Source organism: Gymnoscopelus braueri, assembly GCF_963280865.1.
Source record: "Gymnoscopelus braueri genome assembly, chromosome: 7".
NCBI classification, from domain to species: Eukaryota; Metazoa; Chordata; class Actinopteri; order Myctophiformes; family Myctophidae; genus Gymnoscopelus; species Gymnoscopelus braueri.
In genome coordinates this window covers 41,911,154-41,932,387 of record NC_137608.1, presented here as the reverse complement: position 1 = coordinate 41,932,387, position 21,234 = coordinate 41,911,154, and the positions used below count along the sequence as shown (strand labels likewise).

Here is a 21,234-nt window from a genome sequence, read left to right as displayed (position 1 = left end):
TAGCCTTCAGTTAGTTAAGTTGAAAAGTAATGAACAATAGAAAGACTGGGATTCGAACAAGGAACCTCTGCACTGGGAGTCGGATCACTAGCTCACTAGGGCATCTCTCGCTGATTCATAGCATATGTCTCTTAGTACTGTTGGAGCGCTCTTTTGTATATTAGCCTTCAGTTACGAAAAGTTGAAAAGCAATGAACTATATAAGAGGACTGGGATTTGAACATCGCATTTCTGTGCTGAGTCTGATGATTAGACCACTACACCGTCATTCAGTCTCTCTCTGCAGATGTCTCTTAGTACTGTTGAAACGTTCTTTTGTATGTTAGCCTTCAGTTAGTATACTATAGCATTGAACTATGGGAGGACTGTGACTTGAACATAGAATCTCTGTGCTGGGAGTCTGATCATCAGAGCACTAGACCATCATTCAGTTACTCTCAGCAGATGTCTCTTACTCTTGAAGCATTCTTTTGTATGTTACCTCACAAACATACTTTCACCTAGAAACTCCATTCACAATTTTAATAATTCAGCTTATTGTGGACACACATGCTTGAACTTTTTACTTTGAAATGTTTTGTAGCTTTTGAGATATTTAACTTTTAAAACTTTGGCACCTCGCTGTTCCTCCAGACTTTAACCTAGAAACTTGATCCACAATTAAAAAACTCGACCTTACTGTGGACATGCATGCTTGCGATTTTTTGTCTGAAATAATTGGTTGGAGGGGCTTATTGTCAGCATCCCTGTTACAATGCACTAGACCCCAGGGAGCCAGATTGCTCATATGCTGAATTGCCGGTGCCAGGATTCTATCGCATGACCTTGTGATTCAGAGTCAAGAGCTTTTCCGACTGAGCTACCCAGACATAAGAAACATGGTACATTGACATTGCATGATTGTGATAAGTCATTCCCCCAAAATAATTAAAGGCACTTTAATTGTGCTCATGCATGTTACCAAAAAAAGTCTCCAGCATTGAACTACAGGACAACTGGGATTTGAACATGGAATCTCTGTGCTGAGAGTCTGATCAATATTATTATGGTCAGAGTGTTCTTCCCATATAGTCCATGAGCCAGACAAGATTTCATTATCGAAAGAGTGGGCAAAACCAAACCTATATTAAATTGCTCATAGGGTCAATACGAGTAAATAAATATATGATAACCTTTCCACAGGAGCAGCTTTTTCATGGTTATCACACATTTTGTTATTTTCCCCATACGTACATGACAGGTGAAAAAATGACAACATTTAAAAAAGAGTTATCATAATGAAACTTCCTGAGTTGATTACTTACATGAAGACAATGATTTATCGTATTGCAAGTTTTCTGAAATTGTATATTTAAATATGCAAATTAGGCATTATGAAAATATGCCCGAATTTGTATAACTTTCCAGAATCAACATTGGAACATTGGATAAAGCCAGAGTCAACATTCTTATTTCATTTTGTTAAGATGTTGGAGTCAAAGGTTTTTAACGAGGGAATATTCAATATCTGACTCAATTTTGGGGCTCTGGCTCATGGACTAAATGCCTAATTTGCATATTTAAATATACAATTTCAGAAAACTTGTAATACAATAAATAATTGTCTTCATGCAAGTAATCAACTCAGGAAGTTTCATTATGATAACTCTTTTTTAAATTTTGTCATTTTTTCACCTGTCATGTACGTATGGGGAAAATAACTAAATGTGTGATAACCATGAAAAAGCTGCTCCTGTGGAAAGGTTATCATATATTTATTTACTCGTATTGACCCTATGAACAATTTAATATAGGTTTGGTTTTGCCCACTCTTTCGATAATCATTGCTCAATTTTGGGGCTCTGGCTCATGGACTAATAGACATATAAAGGTAGACGCCTCCTTCGGCTCTGAAGCGTTCGTATCTCGGGCGCGCTTCCTTGTTCCGCAGGGCTAACCCATATCGTTGCTGTCCGGCAGAAACCAGCTAACTCCATTTTTGCCCTTTTGCATTTTTTTCCATAAATCAGGGCCATTGAACACCCTTTAGGTCTGTGTGTTGGTAAAAAAATATTGAACCAATGAAAAGCATTAAAAACTGCTTCTGACAAAACCAGCTAACTCCATTGGATCCTCAAACTTTCTGCTAAACCAGCTAACTCCACCGGAGTTAGCTGGTTTTGCTGACTCCAGACTCCACCCCCTTTTGACCTCCAACCTCATTGTGAGCTTGGAGGTCCATTCAGCTGTTCTTATCAATGATGAACAAAACCTCCCAACTCCACTTTTTTTCATTTCCTGAAAAATGAAAATTTGGGAGTTAGCTGGTTTCTGCCGGACAGCAGAGATATAAGGCTTGGGCTAGCCTTCCACTTCCTTCCAGCAGGGCAAGCTGGAAACTTCCGTGTGCGTCACAGAAGGGGGCGTTCGGTAGGCCAATCAGAGGCAGGTGGGGCGTCTAACTAGTCAGTTAGACGCGCTGTGATTGGCCAGTAGTTAACGCGATGTGATTGGTCAGTAGTCAAACAGCCCTGCGGAAGAGCCTTGTATTGAGATACCAGTCGTTACAATGAACTGCAGAGGCCAATGAGGTATCTAGGTTTCTATATCTATGGTTATTCTTCACACGTGGGCGAGTGCATGTGTGGTGCAGGCAGGGCAGGATTAAACCTTTGTGGTGCTGGGGCTACGACCACGTTCAAATCCCAGTCCTCCTATAGTTCAAAACAGGAATATACTACTTAACTTTATGGCATACGGACAAAATAAAATGAGCACGTCATTGACCCATGTATGAAAAATAAAAAGACTAAAATAAAATGTAAAAAGAGAATTAAAAGAAGGTAAAGCAGTGTTATTAAATGTGAGATTTGCATCTCTGACATACAAACAAGAAATAAGCTCTTTTAGGTTAACCATATTTAATGTATATACTGGTATACATTTCAAAAAATCGTAAGTAATATTTTTCAACATCAACGTATACTCATTTGAATGCAAATTCAAGTGTATTACATAACAGAAAAAAACACCAACCAAGAAAAAGAATCAGGGTCCCAAAAAAGCAACAAGTGCTGTTCTGAGTTGAGGCTAACTTGAGCCTAATATACCCTTCGTTGCACAATGGCGTCTCTCGCCAAAGATATTATTTTCAGCAAGCAACACCTTTGTACGATTAAATGCAAATTGGGCTTTATACTTCAGCAAACGACCCTTCAACAAATGTCGCTTGACAAAAATGACGTGATTTTCTTTCATAATGAGAGGGTCGTGCAACAAAGTATAAATTAGACTTTAGTTACTCATGCTCTTTGATGTTACAAATTCAGATTCTCTTTAAAGGCCCTAAAAGGAAGCAATAATACAAAGTGACAACTCCTGACAATTACTGGACTTCATATTTCACTGCGCAGAACTTAAGAAACAGGACATCTGTACCATATTTAGCAGCGGCAGCAGACATAAGAGCAAGCTGAGGGCAAAAGCCTGAGTTATACTTAATTGCGTGCCAGTGTCACGCATCGAAAATAGCAGATCTACAAGCTGAGCTTGTAGTTATGCTATTGTGGGTGTGGGACACAGGCGCACAATAAATCAGGCAAAAGGTTAGCCCTCCTGGACTGTTAATGCCTAATTTATACTTTGTCACATGACACCATGGTGCGATAAAGTATAAATAAGGCTTAAAAGGGTCTCTGACCAGAGACAAAGCTTGATGCTCACTCATCTTAGGTATTACTCAAACAACACAAGGAACACTTGTAGTAAAACATTATTATTGTTCTTTTACAAAGTATGTCCAGACAAGAGCTGTCAATTAAGCAATCATAGGCGATAAGATATTAAAGTCCACATTTAGTTCAAGAGAACCAAATATTCGATCCAATAAAACGAAGACTGTTCGTATAAGAGTCCTGTTCAAATCCAATCTCGTGTGCAAAGTGCAGCCTCCACAGAGGTCTCTCTCATTTTGATTGATTGAATGTAGGCATCATTTTCCAACGAGAGAAAAGCTAACACATTTTTATTTCTAATCGTGGTTAAATGCTGATATCAGATTTCCCTCCCAGCGACATCATTTGTCTCCCTGCAACATCATTAGAAATCATTTTACAAAAAAATATACATGGCTTTTTCCAGCCTACTCTTCCCTTATATATCTATAAAAACAGAGGTGATAATATGTACAACTTTCGATCATGTTATAAATAAAATATCCTTGATCCACAGATCAACATAGATTTCTTGCCACCCTTATCTGCCTTGGGACCACGTTCGTGTACGGCACAGATCAGAAGAAGAGAAGATTGTCAAAGGAAACATCTCCCAGCGCAACTTCGTGTGTTGTCAACGGAGGAAGTAAGATTGCAGTATTTATAGGCGATGGGGCTGCCAGGTCAGCGGATGTGCAGAGCGTACAGAGCTTTCCATCCATTCACACCGATGACTGATCCCAAACCTGCAAAGATGAACAATCAAACAAAAAAACAGCAAAGTGTTAACCTTACTGTATCCATCCTTAGACATACACAGCACGGAGAGAGATGTTGTCCCAAAACTATGTTAAAAAATACACAGGAAAACCTCTCAGTGTTATAGCTGCAATCCATACTGTACATTTCATGTCCTACCCGAGATTTGATCCTGTGGTTTAAACGTGCTATACAAATAATCTTGCCTTGCCTTGCCTGGGTCTCCTACATGGGAGACAAAACTTCTACCGCTCTTCTAAGATGAAATTCCTACTTTACCAGGGGAGATATTGCACTTAAGCACTTTAGGCAGGGATACTTGTTGTTTTATTGTTTTTATTAACATACTCTCCCATTTAGATTGGTTAAAAACATTTTATTTTCTCTGAGGGTATAGAAATAGAACCAAATGGATGCATAGGGGTCAATTTGGTTCCGTATGTGCATTCTTAGAGTTAAATTAACCTTGAACATTTACTGTAAGATGTCTGGCTTTCCAAAAAAGAAAAAGTGACAAAAAGTGACATAAATTACTCAAAATAATCAGTTTGAAAAAAAAAAAAAAAGTACTGTAAATAGGCTATTGGATCATACATATTTTAGAGATTTTGTATGAATGATACAAATAGATCACATTTTTTAAATTATGATTCATTTATATACAAAAAGAAAGAAAGAAAATATATATATATTTCGGGAAGGGGGGTAACAGGGGGGTAACACTCTATCTAGGCCCTAGATCAGCGGTTCAGGGCCACTGATGAGGATAATGCAAGTGAGCCCCCAAATAATTGGCAAAACACTGAGATTGTATTGATGAAATAACATTTTAAATAAATTATGTACAAAAACATTGTAAAAAAAAGTGAGTTTTCATTATGATACTGCTAAAAAATAAATTTAAATTAGTTCCATTGATCAAAGCCGGAACACAAGCAATTGATTGATCATAACATGCTCTGAAAAGGTACGCTTTATGAAAATCTCTTTTGAGATTTTCAAGTGGGCCCTGATCCAAAAAAAAAAAAGGTTATAAACCAATGCCCTGCCTAGATAGACTTGGATTCTAGGGCATTATGGTACCTTGTTGACGGGGGTTAGCTGTGTGCGGACGGAGCCTGCATGCAGTCGAGACTGAGAGCTGTCTCCAAACCTCCCAGGGGACCTCTCCCTGCGGCTGTCCAACACCCTGCCGGGTGACTTCTCCCTCTCCAATGGCCGTGCCGGGGACTTGTCCCGTCTGAACTCGGTACGGCCCTCCCGGTAGCGGTGCGGTGTGCTGGGCTCACGGTGGAGGCCCTCGTGGTCCCGGTGCTGGCCCTCGTGGTCCCGGTGCTGGCCCTCGTGGTCCCGGTGCTGGCCCTCGTGGTCCCGGTGGAGGCCTTCGTGCTCCCGGTGGAGACCCTCGTGGTCCCGGTGGAGGCCCTCGTGGCTGCCGGGACCCGAGGCCAGACGCTTGGAGATGTGTTCAGTGTAGGTGGGTGGGCCTCGCTTACTGGGACTACTGTTGGGGGGCCATATCAAGAGAGAGACAGTCAGGGGAGCATTTAAAAAATGTTGATTGATAGCTCAAAAATACATGAAATAGCCGATATAGGGCTACAAGCTCACAAAGCCTTGCAATGCGACAGGTGAGCTTGTAGAACTGGAACTGCTTTTTTGGTTGCTATTTTGAAAAATCTTGAACAATTTCCAAAATAGGGATGCCAGGGTGAAAGTGGTTAAGAATTCAAACTGATTTATCTTTTGCCATTTTCTTCGCATTCTATTTATAGATTTGTTTTCGGGAAGGACAATGTCTTTTGGTGTTGTTCAGTTGATACATTTAGGAACCAGAAAATGTTCCAAAAAGTCTAAATTCTAAATAGAGTACGTTCTCAAAGTGTTTTAAATTATATTTTTACACAATATATGTGAACTCTGTTTTAAAATTCAGTTTTTCATCTCGTGTTTCCTTTCTCTCTACACTGACTGTGCCTATCAAATAAAGTTAAAAAAAAAGGCCCCCCCAGCATGTGTTTTTATCCAGCAGATGGCAGTGTTGGCCTGTGCAGTAAATTGATAGTCTGTTATCGTTCAGTTCTCCACTCCATCTAGTGAATCTAGTGCTGGTCTTGTACTGTTGTGCAGTCCAAGGTCATTTTAGCATAATTTCCTATTATTTCATCTAACAAAGGCAATCCTGGTGGTAATGAAGGCAATCATTTTAAGCCTCTTTTGTTATCTCACCAGACAGAAAGGTAGACTAGAACAGACCCTTTTACCTTGAGGTAAAAATACCTCAAGGAAACAGCAACAGCAACAACAACGCATAAACAATTAACTAAACCAGTGGTCTGTAACTCTGACAGTGGTTCCAATTGTACACTGTCTGAGTTACGGGGGGGTCCTTCAAATAAAAAAGTTTGAGAACCACTGAACTAACCATTTAGACCGGGAAATAATCTGTGTAATAGCGCGGCTACGAGCTTGTAGATCTGCAATTAAAAAAAAATCTAGATTTGATTTCAGTAAAAAAAAAATGCTTTAAAAAATATAAATATATTCAAAGATTTGCACACATTTTCAAGATTTAAAAAAAATTGCAGATCTACAAGCTCATAGCGCGGCGCTATGAGCTTGTAGATCTGCTATTTTTGAATAGTATAAAAAAGTATAATATGGACAAAGTGGTTACACAGATGCGTTCCCCGGTCTTAATGGGCTGAACAAAAGTAAAAAAAAAAGGTCAAACGGACAGGATGCAGCTGACCCTCGGCTAGAGCCGTTCCGCTGCAGCTCTCCAGTCTCTCTGATCAGGCTGCCTTTACAGCAGATGACCCGCAGCTTGTTCTGGTAGGACGAGGCCAGGTAGATGGCTCCAGAGGAGATGGCTGGCCCCAGGTAGCGAGGGTTAGGGATGTCCAGGTGGGCCAGCAAGGGAGGCCTGTAAGAAAGATAAACATGCGGAAAATCATTTGATTAAAGGGATAGTTCATCCTATCGATTAGTCACCCCATGGTGACTTTTTTGTTTTTGTCGCATTTCTAAGCCAATAATTTGATGACCAGTGGACCGCTAGGCAGCGGTTCCGGTAGGAGACACAAAGGAGACTCTTTGTGTCTCCTACCGGAACCGCTGCCGGTCATCAAATAGGAATGTGACAAAAACAAAAAAATATCCATGAATTCAAGTCTCCATGGGGTGACGACTAATCGATAGAAAAAAATTTTGAGGGTGAACCATCCCTTTAATTTATCATTTATGATATAATGTTGCAAAATAATTTGAACCACTTAAACCCTACATACTTCGCTGACCGGTGACCCCCAGGGCCAGGGGTCTCGTACTAGGCCCGTCCTTTGTCCCCTCTCTACAACAAATCTCTTTGGCAAAAATAAAATCGACCAACGTATATATTTTTCGCCCCCAGAATAGAGACGCCAGTGTTCATGTGGTTACGGATCAATTCGTGATTTGGGTAAAAAAAAAAAAAAGTCCTAGTTAATGTACAAATGTACAAATAATATATACATTTTGTGACCCTTTAATTACTAGTGCTCGTTAAGTACTCTCAAATAATGTATTCAACCTGTTCTCTCTGTTGTTGCTGCTTGTATAATATTGTGAGATTATTGGTGTTTTTTGTTGTCTTTGTTGTTTTGTTTTTCCTGTATTTGTAGTAAGTAGGTCAGAGAGGCTTATTTAAAATACAAAAAATAGCCATTATGGTAATACTTCTGACCATATCAAAAGAGACAATCAAACAGTCTGAGCTTTCATTTTTATATATGAGGTATCATTTTGTCTCACCCTAGAGCTGCATGTCCTTGAACCTCAATGACATCCAAGGAGTTGAAGTATGTCACAAACAGGTAGGGTTCTCTGTAGGCTGATCAACAGGGGAATAGAAGTAGTTACATAATAGAATAATTATTTTAGATTTTAGCTATTTTCGGTGTCGGTCGTATGACTAAAGGCCTTTACACACCGGGGCATGATTAACCCATTAAGACCTGTCCTGAGGCCGATTCTACAAATGCCTTCAAATATCAGTAGTTCTCACACTTTCAAGATTTTTTTAAAAAAAGTTCAAAAACAGCAGATGTACAAGCTCGTAGCTCTTTTTTTTGTTGAATAGCCAGCGCCAAAAATCTAAAATGACATAGATGCTTTCCCGGTTTGAATCGGTTAAAAAATTATACGAAATGCAAAACATTCGCTGCCAAATATGGCGGTACTGCGGTTATTGCACCCCGCCCTAATGCCAATATTTCAAATGAAAACGTTTCATAATATTTGATTCGCAGTGCGGAAACTCAGAAAAAAGCTAGCTTGTTCCGAAAAAGAATTATGTACATTTATCACTGTGTATAGTGTTCATACAAATATATTTTCTGGCGAATTAATTGCACAAAAACAACGCGCCTGGTGTGTAAGGACCTTAAATATAAATCAGGCTTAACACAGTGTGTGTGCTTTTCAGTTTGTAAATTCCACGTTGAAGTAATTAAGGCAAAACAGTGGGAGGCTGGATGGTTCCTTACCAAAGGCCAAAGGGACACGACTCCATTTGATGTCCTCAGTGCGGCTTCTTCGTCCGTACGCATCCACAAACACTCCAAACTCTGACACACAAATTAAACTGGATTATAGAACATTTTTCAGTGTTTCTTGTATTGTTATACAGTCCTGTGTCCTACAAATGTTACAGACAGTTTAGCTTATTCATGTTTTAAAGGTATACTATGGAATTTATTTAGTTTTCATAGCAGCCCACTGGCCCTCCCAGATTTACATATCCATTTTTGAAAGCCATAGTATAGTATGAAGTCATACAAGGTCCAGCCATCCTAGGTTTTGACATAGTCTTGTTGTCCAATGTTTTGAAATCAAGAAAGGAAACCGAAATTAAGTGCAGCACGGTGCCTTTGGTTTCCATGGTAATCAATACTCTCAGGAAACAGATGAACTGACTCCATTTAACTGTGTTCATGAATACACAATAAAAAAATGCAAGGGAGATGTTTTAGAGCTTTTGTTTTTACTTTTTCATTTTATTTAATTCGGGAGGAGAAGCAATGTCTGAGAAAATTCAACTTAAATAAACCATTAAAATAACGGAATATAGGGTCACCGCCCGCCTTGCCATACAGTTATGGGATATCCTACTGTATACAGCCAAGGAACACCAACAATTTGCCAAATCAAGGAACCTAGCTACGATGCTTCGTACTGTAATGTAATGTAAGTGGCCGTATTTCCTAAAAATGCTTTCTAACTGGAAAGCTTCCTTGCAAAAGACTGTCAAATATTGAAATTTTAAACAGTCTTTAACCACAGTACTGGTGTGTGTGTGTGTGTGTGTGTGTGTGTGTGTGTGTGTGTGTGTGTAGGAGTTCTGAGCTCACCATGGAAACAGAGCAGGTACTCCTCTTTCTGCATGCTGCTGGCCACCTGCATGATGGAGATGGGGAAGCTGTGGGAGGAGGCAGTGAACACCGCCGAGGCTAGAGACACGTCATTCTTATCCAGGAACTCTACAGAGAGCGGAGGACACCCCACAGACAGAGGAACTGCAATTAATGGATGCACTGCCATGAACAGATTACGCCATGTACGTGACTATCATTTAGACAGGTTTTATTGTATGGCACTGTAGCTTGATGAAAAACACAATGTATCAGTTTTTAGCCTAATTCAATCTAATTCATCATCTATTTCAGCGGTTCTCAAACTATGGGTCGCGACCCAAAGTGGGGTCGTGGGAAGGTGCCGTTGGGGTTGTCAGTGGCAACCAAAAAATATGCCTTTTTTAAAATCAAGAAACAGTAAAAAAAAAAATAATAATGGGGAAAGAAAGTGAGGTTGTTACCACCAAACAAACTATTGTCTTGACTCCACACACACACACACACACACACACACACACACACACACACACACACACACACACACACACACACACACACACACACACACACTCAAAAAAACCCTCATAATATGGGGTTGTGGTATAAAAAAAGTTTTAGAACCCCTGATCTAATTGCTTTCCATTTCCAACAGGTTGCAAGAGCCCAACAGTTGTACACCTCCACGAACCTCCCTGATAAATGACCATGTCAACTTTCAGCTCAGGAAAACTTTCTAACAGCCATAGCTCCATGGGTAGCGAGGCCATCTGGGAATAAGAAGGTACCCAGTTCGCCCCCCGGCCGTGGTCTATGTGTTGAAGTGTCCCTGAGCAAACCGCAAACTGCTCCCCAGGTGCTGTACTAATGGCACCCAGTGCTCCTAATAGTTAGGATGGTTAAATGCAGAGCACAAATGTCACGTACTGTATGTGCAAATGTACTGTGACAAAAAATACCCCAAGGAGTGGGGACCATATAATAATGATTATTAACATCAGAATTCTGGTAACGTAGCTTCATCGCAGCAGTTCTACTCCAATCCTCACCCTCAAGTACAAACTGCTTCATCTCGATCTCATAGAACTTGTTGGTACCAATAATGATGCTGTAGCTGGTCAGATGAATGCAGCTGCATGGCTCCAGAGTCTCTATCTCCTAGAAGAACGAGCGAAGGTGACGTATACATGTCATTAGCAATACAGTATATGTAACAGATGCATTGAGACTAGACTAGAAGATCTTTGTGGCTAAAAGATGATGGTGATGGAGTACAGTGAGTCAAACATACTATCAAACATAACGTCTCTCTCTCTTGTTCCCACGGCTCTCACTCTCCCCTCTACCTTTTTTAGAATAGTATCTTTATTATATGATGTCATTGTCCTACATTATAACAACACTGTAGACCCTGTCATAAGCATAAACATCCTATATGCTTACATTTGCTACCTGCAACACATGCATTAATATATTGTACATAACATACATAATAACAAACATGCATTTCAACTGAAAATATAGTGTATCAGTATGAGCATCTTAGACCTCCAACTGTATTGTCAATTCATATGTGGTTGCATCTAGCACACGCTCAAAGCTTGGGAAGCATAATGAATTTTACTTCCTTTAAACAGTAAGAAAATGTAACCATTGATTGGAAATGTATTGGGAGTTTGCCATCCCATCACCAGTATCAACAAAGTCACGATTTATCAGCATAAACCTACAGCAGATTGTAAGCATAATTGGTGTCTGATCTGATGTCATTATACTGTATATCACAGTACATTATGTATATTTCTTACAGAATGTGAGATAAGTGTTCATATACTCACTTTACGAATGCAAAATTTGTTGAGATTGTCATTGTAGCGCAGAATGGTTATTTTGTTAGGCATAGCAGCACATATACAGGGCAAGTTGTCAATCTGTAAGCAAAACAAACATTGAACATGAGACATCATTCTATTGTACAGAGCTGAAGCTCTTGATTCATTTATGTCTTTCATTAGAACTTACATTTCTTGTATCAAGCCATTTCAATTCCCTGCATTTCGTCACCTTGCTAAAATAATGGCCAATGTCATTTAAAAACAGAAAAAACTGAACCAAAACAAACTATATGATATTTCTTAATCATTTCACCCAAAAAGTTTATAACAACATATCACTATTGACATAAAATAACACTGTCTGTCTGTTGGTTATGTAACATTACTTAGGCCAATTTGTGTTTTGACTTAGGCAATTGTAAACCTGATTTAGGCCAAATGATTTGTCGATTAAGTGACTTACTCCAGACATAGGCCATTCTTTTGAGCCTAAGCCAAAAGAAATTGCCTAAGATCACATTGTCTTTGACTTAGGCAACATAAAATGGCCTAGGTCACACTCTTAACATAGGCCATTATTATACTACTGGGGCGGGAACAGTATGATCTTTTCAATAAGGATATAGGCGATTTTACCAGAGGTGGCCAGTGTCACGGAAATATAATTTTCCATAAAAAAATAACTAGGCCATTATCTTAGGAAGGTACATTGAAAGAATTTTTGCATTTAATGGCTCATCTACAATATGCACATCTCTAGGGTGATTTGTAGTACTTGCCTTAAACATGTTGCATAAATAAAATAAACAGTTAATCATGATGATCTGATCAGGTCTAATAAAATATAAAAACAGACTTGGCAGACCTCATTTGTTAAGCATCCACAACACATACTGTATAGATAGCAATTTTGGGGAACATCCCTACAGATACTTACTCTTCCAGCTGAAAACAGGTGGCAGCCCTTGACAGTCTCAAATATATAAGGAGCCAAATCAGACTGGCTAGGCAGGTGGGACTGGGCCAAAGACTGCTTCACTTTCTTTATTTCCAGCAGACACAGCGCCCTCTCATCCCCTACAGGTCACAGACAGACAACTTTTTAGTTTATCTGATGAAAAACAAGGCAAAGTGCTAACATTTTATAAAGTTGTTTTAAGATATTTTGAAAATTAAGATAAGAAATATCACACTTCAGCACAGAAAAGAATGACACATCAGATCATATCCACAGAGACAATAACTATCCATCATTTGAAGGCCTCGGTCAAACTCTAAATAAGCTGTAGTGTCCCTTCACTCAGTGTATAGTAGGTACATCAGCTTAAAACAAAATGAAAAAAATATATATAAAAGTATTATCAACAGTTAACACACTGCAACTGTTTAATTATTGCTAAGATTAATTACGACACAAGACCTGTTGTTTCAAAACAATATAACAATTAATACAGCTTACGTTTCTTCATTAAAAGGTTTCATGTACTCTATTCTGTGACAACAAAATCAGAGTGCTCACCAACAATCATCAGCAGCTTCTCCTGCTCTTTCATGATGTGGATCTGAAAGACTGATCCCAGGCCGGGGATGTGGGTCAGGGAGTTCTTGATAACATTCAAGGCATACAGACCCTCCTCAGAGCCCACCAGCACTATCTGTACACGAGAAAGGAGTACACTGTAAAATATAGGGTGCATCCTTTGTTTCCATTTAGTTCCAATTTACCCTTACTGCATCATATCGCGTCATATCGCATGTTGATTGACGATCAACTACGTAAGTCACTCTGGATAAGGGCGTCTGCTAAATGCCTAAATTGTAAGCTCAGGAAACCTACCCTTAACCACTCCAACTGCAGGCTGGTATCACTCCTTTACTTTCTTTCCAAAACTCTTGAATGAGTTGTTTCTAAACGGCTCTCTCTCCGTATCTCACAGACCTTTTGAATAACCAATTATTGTAGGAATCAAACCTGCCCATTCTACTGAAACAAACAAGTAACAACACTCCTCAAAGTCACAGAGGCACTCTACGCTGCTCAGGCTGCCTCCAACCCCTCAATCCTCATCCTTCTTGTGTTATCTGCAGCATTTGATACAGTCAACCACCAGCTTCTACTGGACACACCTTCTATCTTTGCTATCATCAGGACTGCTTCCTCACCAAGGAGTCTGCCAAGCTCCTGTCTTCTCCAGGTTCAACTACTGCAATTCCCCCTGCATGCTCTCTCAGACCTCTACTACTGATCAAGAATGCGTGGTCAAACTCAGTATATCATCAAGGACAATTATAACCTCATCCACAAACTGACACTGTTCACGCCACTGCTGCGACAAAGGCCAGACAAGCTCTACCGCAGTATCAAGTGCCTGAACACCCAACCTCTGAACAGTCTCTACCCAGCTATCATCAGACTGTTGAACAAGGCCTGAACACCGGCTCCCGCCAGGCTGGCCTGTCGCACTGGAATACTTTCCCTTACGTCGGTCTAGTCTTCCTATGCTAGATTACATATACTTATACTTCCTCATGCAAATTTTCCTTGCGTAGTGGGTTAGCACCCAACCTGACTCCGCCAGATGGAAGAAGCTTGCTTCACACTTGTTTCACAACATACTTCCATCTAGTATCTCTGTAGCCCAACCGCTGCGCAACTTGTAGTGTTGTTGTTCATGGTAGCGGCCATGATGAATAGTGAAAGAACTACAATGCGACAGGTGCTTCTCGATGGCGTCACACCCGGTCTCTCCAAGATCCCGCCCGTAGCTGCCGCTGATTGGTTCGACTGGGTGCGGGTCGGTTTAAACTCCAATCTCTGAGCAATCCCAGATGGATGCTGTATTGTGAACTTGTGAACTCAATACAATGCCCCATCTGGAGGAGTCAGGTTAGTTAGCACCTTCCCTTGTTGCATAAACTGGCCTATTGAACTGAAGCTTAAAAACACTGTACCTGCTGATATTTTCTTTAATCTAGCCTCAGGGTGGCATGTTATGTATACAAATAAATAATTTCACCCACTTCTTTACACCTGTAAACCTGTGATGTGCCAATAAAGATGATTCATTGCACACCTGGTCTAATGTTCAAGTCTCCTCCACTTTTGCGTTTAGTCCACTGGCTCCCGGTTGCTGCTCACATTCAAAGCACTTGTGATAACCTACAGAGATATGATCCAAACCCCTTCCTGCACCATTCGACCAGTAAACACAGTCTGTCCCTGGCTCCCAAGCTGTGGAATGAACTCCTACCCTCAGTTAGGACTGCAGACTCGCTCCCCATCTTCCTCTATACAGTCTGAAAACTCACGTTACTTTATTTGTTTATTTGGATAAAGATATGCTATGCTACAGTATGTACGTTATTTAGATGTTATTTTGACAGGCACCGTTGCAGCAACAAATATCAGCCTCCCCGCCTGCCGTATCTTGGATATATTGTGATTACTACTTTTAGATTCTTCTACTCATTTTCATGAACTGCATAAAAGTCAGAGCTGTATTTCCACCAATGTTCCCACAGTGCCAGCACCTGATCTGTGAGAGGGAGGGTGCAGTTGATATCCAGCCTGTCATCGCCCTCCAGTTTTAGCAGAGAGTTCCCCAGCAGCTTCTACAGAAAGAGAGAGAAGGAAACAGGTTAGAGGGGATACATCAACAAGATGACACAGTCAGGAAGGCTGGCAGTCTTGAGCAAAAGGAACAGAACAAAGAGAGAGAGAGGGCAGGAAGGTTGAAGGAATATGCAGGAACAGAAATAGTGCAAGAGGTGGGACCAAGTCATGTTTGCTTGAGTCACATAAATATTGAGTCATGAAGTCGAGGTCACAAGTCAAGTTTACTATTATGGTCAAGTCCACAAATCTTCCCAAGCATGGCCAATAAATTACAGTTGAAACACAAGATAAAATACTGTCATGCTGGTTAAAATCTGACTGTTAGATTTGGTGCATTAAAATATATCAACAAAATCACTATATATTCTAATAGAATTAATTATTAGAATAATTCATTCATGCAAAACAGCCACGGAATTAGAATCAAAGTCAGAATCGAACAGAGTTTTCTTAAGAAGTCAAGTCCAAGTCATTTCTCTTTGTGAAGTCAGGTCCAAATCATGTGACTTGTTGTGCCCCCATCTCTACACAGTGTTTTGAAGCAGAAGAGGAGGCAGGGCAGGAAACACAGACGGTTAAATAAGCAAGTCAAAACCCCACTGCCTGATCCCCTGTCCTCCTGCCAGGAGAGCTAAAGAGGATCCACCCCAAAGATGGCCAAACATCTTTAGTGTGTGAGAATTTGCATTGGGGCACAGTGGTCGTATAGTAGATGGTTGAAAATACAAAGACGACTACAATCTGTGTTATTTCGGCAACATTCAATATGCCAACAAACATGTCAACATCAACACGGTGTTAATACAAAACATGACAGGTTAGGAGAGGACAGTGACAGAAGTGTGGAGCGGTGAGGTGATCACAGCGGGGAAGGTGACATACAAGCACTATGTCAGACACATGCACCACTGTGTTCCTTGTGAGAAATATGCACATGTGCAGTGTGTGTGTGTGTGTGTGTGTGTGTGTGTGTGTGTGTGTGTGTGTGTGTGTGTGTGTGTGTGTGTGTGTGTGTGTGTGTGTGTGTGTGTGTGTGTGTGTGTGTGTGTGTGTGTGTGTGTGTGTGTGTGTGTGTGTGTGTGTGTGTGTGTGTGGACATAAGTCTGTGTGCATGTGTGTGTATATATATATATCTGCTAACAAGTCAGTGAGTGAATACAGTGTGTTTGCATATATTTGTGCGTGTCCAGTGTTGTGACGGTTACATTCAAAATGTAATTGGTAACAGATTATAATTGTAATCAGTAACCTAATAAGTGCTGTAGTTAGATTAATTTCAGTACTTTCAAAATAAATAAAATGAATGAAGTAATCCAAAGGTTACTAAAATGTATCAGAATACACTGCTGATTACAATTACAAGAAGGTAATTAGTGCAGTAATCTGTTCAACTGACTACATTTTGAATGTAATCTTCCCAACGCCTGCTGTCTGTGTGTGTCTGCGACTCCGTGAACGCGTGGGTCTGTGTGCAGGATGAAGTCTGTATGCATGTCTGTGTCCGAACGTGCGCGTGTCTGTGCGTGTCTATGTGTGTGTCAGTGAGTCTTGCATCTCTGCATCGTTGTAACTCTTTACCTGGACCAGGGGAGACAGAAGCATTTGTCTTTTGGACACAGCAGCCTATGTGCACAATGAAACCCCATGGAATGGGTAAATCAACACAACATACCCATATACCGGACATACATAGTGGCATGATGGAAAAAGCAACAAACAGTTGTGAGAAAGAGAGTCAGAAAGAGAGAGAGAGAGAGAGAGAGAGAGAGAGAGAGAGAGAGAGAGAGAGAGAGAGAGAGAGAGAGAGAGAGAGAGAGAGAGAGAGAGAGAGAGAGGGGGGACAATTAACGACACATATAAGTGAAATCAGAGAGGAGCAGGGGGGGAGTTCATCCATATAAACACAACGGCAATGTTATGCCTTGATAAAATCAATGTCTGAGAAAATGGAAGCTACTGTATATGCATCTATAGAATGGCTCATGAATAATCCCTCTACAGAATGGCTCATGAATAACCCCCACACAGTTAAACTGTTACAGCCAGGGCCATACAGCCAAGAAGACAGTAACGTATGACTGCGGTCATAACCCCATAATGATTTGTGTCGGCAGACCTTCCAGGATGGGGGAGAGAGCGCTAATAGTCCCCCAGAGGTACTCACTGCGTCTGCCTCTGCCTTCTCCCGAGCGGTGCGCCCCCCTGCCACCACAGACTCCATGACAGCCACCCAGCGCTGTTTGTCGGGGAAGCTGGGGGCCATGAAGTAGAGGGCCTGACTGGGCCAGCAGGGTGCGTGAGAGAAGGACTCCAGTTTCAGCACGTATGGGACATCTGAGCAAAGAAAGAAAGGAACAATGGAGGGAGGTCACTATGAAGGTGTCTGATGCTATGGTTGTACGTGGTTTCAACAATCGGAATAGTTTTAATTTATCAGCATTAAACAAATGTCTCTAGAATCTGTACTGCTGTACAGGGCTGAGACGTGGAGGCTCACAGTACAGCAGGATTGATTGATTGAAAATCAACAATTAAGGCACATACAGATATAAAACACAGAAACAACAAAAATAAAACCATAACAGAACATTTGTAAGTTAAAAAACAATTACATGGTGAGGTAGGGAGATTTAAGAGCAGGTGATTAAATTGTCCATAGGATATTGTCCATAGGAAGAGGCCCTGGGTGGCGTCTACACAAGAACGCTACAAAATACACTTGATTTCACATGGAAGGCCCACATCACGGGTCACGGACAAAGTCAGAGAGAGAAGGATAAGGCTGGCTGGGCACTGTGTTAGGCACCTGGAACTGATGGCGAGCCCACTGACACTGCGGGAGGCAACCCAAGGCTCAGCTTGGAGGGGAAGGGGGGCACACACCACCTACGTGGAAGGCGGCGATCCAGGAGTCCCGAGTTGGTGTCGGCTGGTACCCTCGCATCACTCTCAGTTCGCAATGTTTCGCAATGTTTAATACAGAACACGTCCACCACAGACGTTGAAGGCTGGTTGGTCAAAGACATTTTTGTACCTGACTTGGCGATGTTGGGTAGCTCAGTCGCTCCCACTGCCCCGTGCACCATCACCTCTCCATCTGACGGACACAGGTCAAATTCTTCCAGTGGCTTCACTGAGTCTGAAAGAGTGGTAAAAACTTGACTTTATCACAGACTGATCCCAATATATGAGCAATATAACCCACAGCAGTAGCCTACTGTAAATACAAATATCATGCAAGTACTTCATTTCTCCCTAATAGTACTTAGAGGGGAGTAACAGCAGAGTGTAAGTACAAAGTGTACAATGTAATTAATGTTGGAGGCACTAACTCAAAAAGCCTTTAGGTTGTGGTATTAAACCCAAACCAAACTGTCACTTTAGACAACAGAACCCTGAGGGTTCACTGTGTCTTCTTGGCTGAAACATTGGAGTTGTTTAATCATCTTTTCTGCCTGTACAGTACAATGTAATTGTTTGTACTTCCACTGTGTTGCACGTGTGTGAAAATGCAGAAGAGAGCAACCTTCTCTCGGCTCTGTCTCGTAGACGGCCACTTTAGTCCCATCCAGGACCACATATTTCCTCTCCCAGCCCTGGCCTCGCTTCCCATTCCTGCAAGCACACAACTATATTACAGGAGCAAAATAAACAGTTCACTGTATTTGCCTCGTAACCTACAATGTAAATGGTCAAGGCATGTGTCACACATTCCAATACAAACGACAGAAACCTGCTCATACAGGAAACCATGTATGTCTAATGCCGTTATTATTTAGTCACAAGCGCTTGTTAATACCTTTCATTGTTTAAACATTTATGAAACCCACAGACAGACTCAAAGGGGAATTTCACTTTAAAACACTTCTGGACTAATTTTAACGTCTCCTCTGGCTTTTGGGTGCACCCCAGACAGTTGCTTGATTCAATATGGATATTTGATATTCTTTAGATCAGACACACATCCCTCCTATATAAACCCATTGAATTCAAACTCCATGTTAGACTCATTCATTGATAACCATGTTAGACTGATTCTGGTGACAGATATTGTCCTTCTAATGCGCGAGGGACCAGAACTAGGGACCTTTGTTTTCAATGAATCTAACAATGATTTTGAAGTTCATGGACTATAATTTTATCAAATATTGAAATGTTGAATCAACCAACTTAAAAACTGTCTGGGATGCACACAAAAACCAGAGTATATGTTCCAAATGACCCCTGACGTGTTTTAAAGTTGAATAGCCCTTTAACCACTTTCACATAAAATAAATATTAGATCTACGAGCTACGAGCTTGTAGAGCGGCTATTTTTGCTTATTTTGCGCAACACTCTTGTATGACAAAGTATAGGGTAAGTGATTCACTTTGGTTAAAATAAGTGTTAAATAGCTCTATATTCTGATAGTACTCATTGCTATAGAGTGTTTGTCCAGTAAAAGGAGTCTCCCATGTCTCTCCAGCTCTTTATTAAACAGAAAATGCATTTTCAGTGATCTCTCCTGATTGGCTTAAATTTTGTCACCTGTCCTACAGTACCTGAAAATGTACTATATTCTGTTTACTAAAGTGCTGGAGAGACCCCTGTGACCGAACAAACGCTCTGTAGCAATGATTACTATCACAATATTGTACTTTCATCTTTTATCAAAAAAAAAAAAGATTACCAAAAAATATCACTTACCCTACCTTTAATTTAAGAAAAGTTGAAATATGGAGATCAGGTTTCAGCCCGACAGCAACGATTGTGAAAGATTATGAAAGCGCAAGTAGAAGTCCAATTGCATTCCACCTAACAGTAGCTAAAGTCCAACTAACCTGGGCTGTTTCATCCACCCCTCCAGACGCATGTGTCCGCTGGCCTCTTTGAGCTGCTGGCTAGGGGAGCTGCCTTTGTCCCGACACGGACCCTCGATCACGTGCAGGGCACAGTCGCTGGAGAACCCACAGGTGGCTGGAAGGCAGGGCGAGCATTTCGGATGGCACAAAGCGTGACATTCTGGCGGAGAGAGAAAGCACCTGTTAATGACTTAACAGCCACTCCAGGGTTCTGGCATTTCTCCCCGAAAGCACTCCTTTCTCAATTTGAAATATGGGATCTGTGATGTTTTGGAAGTGGCACACATTTAGGGAGAGGTGGTGGTGGTGGTGGTGTGTGGGGGGGGGGGGGTGTCAGGAAATAACAGCAAGAAACTGATGAGAAACTCTTATTGCACAGCATTACAAGGCATTTCAGAATGAGGTAATCTTTTTTGGCCATGAAATTACTTGTGAAAAGCAAGTGACAATGAACAGGGCTATGGCTACACAGTACAATCCTCAGTGTTAACTCTATGGAGGTTGCACACCGGCGAATATGCGAATATACGCAAAATTCGGACTCGTTCCGAATAATTAAAAGACGCTTTTTCGCTTCGCTTTTTCGCTTCGCTTTTTCGCTCCATGTAAGCTTGCATTGACTTTATAAGGTTTTTTAAAAAAACGTATTATTCGCATGAAAAAAAATCGCCCCGGTGTGTAAGGACCTTTAGAGTGTATGGATCCTTGAGGGTCCATTTGGGTAAATCTTTACACCCTCTGAGTTAAATTAACACAGGATTTTACTGTTTAGGTCTATGACTTTCAAGGACAGTATAAACTTACCAAGACATGTGGCGGCTTGGCGGCCAAAGTGCACGGTGTCCAGACAGACAGTACACTTGGCAGCTCTCATGTTGAGTCCCACTGTGAAGCGGTGAGGGGTGTTGTGGTGGCCCCTCTCTCTCTCTCTATCTCTCTCCCCCCTGTCTCTGTCTCTCTCTCGGTCCCTCTGACTGTCCTTCATACGGCGACTGTACTCTGGATACAGTCAGAAACACAGTGAGTGCAGTAAAAACAGACAAAACAACATTTGCAAAGTCTCTGTGCACCATGCGATTAGAAAGAAAACTCAAACTAAA

The 21,234-nt window shown here is 41.1% G+C and overlaps 1 protein-coding gene across 1 annotated transcript in view; it reads right to left on the bottom strand.

The window, feature by feature from the left end:
• Positions 1 to 4,346: 4,346 nt before the first annotated feature.
• citb (citron rho-interacting serine/threonine kinase b) overlaps positions 4,347 to 21,234 on the bottom strand; it is a gene marked incomplete at its 5' end in the record, with an annotated part of 88,144 nt that continues 71,256 nt past the window's right edge. Inside the window, 17 exon segments of the mRNA XM_080433614.1 lie at positions 4,347 to 4,438; positions 5,535 to 5,955; positions 7,204 to 7,377; positions 8,244 to 8,322; positions 8,978 to 9,058; positions 9,842 to 9,970; positions 10,891 to 10,999; positions 11,680 to 11,772; positions 12,614 to 12,753; positions 13,196 to 13,331; positions 15,208 to 15,288; positions 16,871 to 16,915; positions 17,457 to 17,626; positions 18,327 to 18,431; positions 18,819 to 18,907; positions 20,114 to 20,294; positions 20,939 to 21,133. Of these exon segments, the coding sequence (XP_080289740.1) occupies positions 4,415 to 4,438; positions 5,535 to 5,955; positions 7,204 to 7,377; positions 8,244 to 8,322; positions 8,978 to 9,058; positions 9,842 to 9,970; positions 10,891 to 10,999; positions 11,680 to 11,772; positions 12,614 to 12,753; positions 13,196 to 13,331; positions 15,208 to 15,288; positions 16,871 to 16,915; positions 17,457 to 17,626; positions 18,327 to 18,431; positions 18,819 to 18,907; positions 20,114 to 20,294; positions 20,939 to 21,133 (2,252 nt within the window). The 3' untranslated portion in view covers positions 4,347 to 4,414.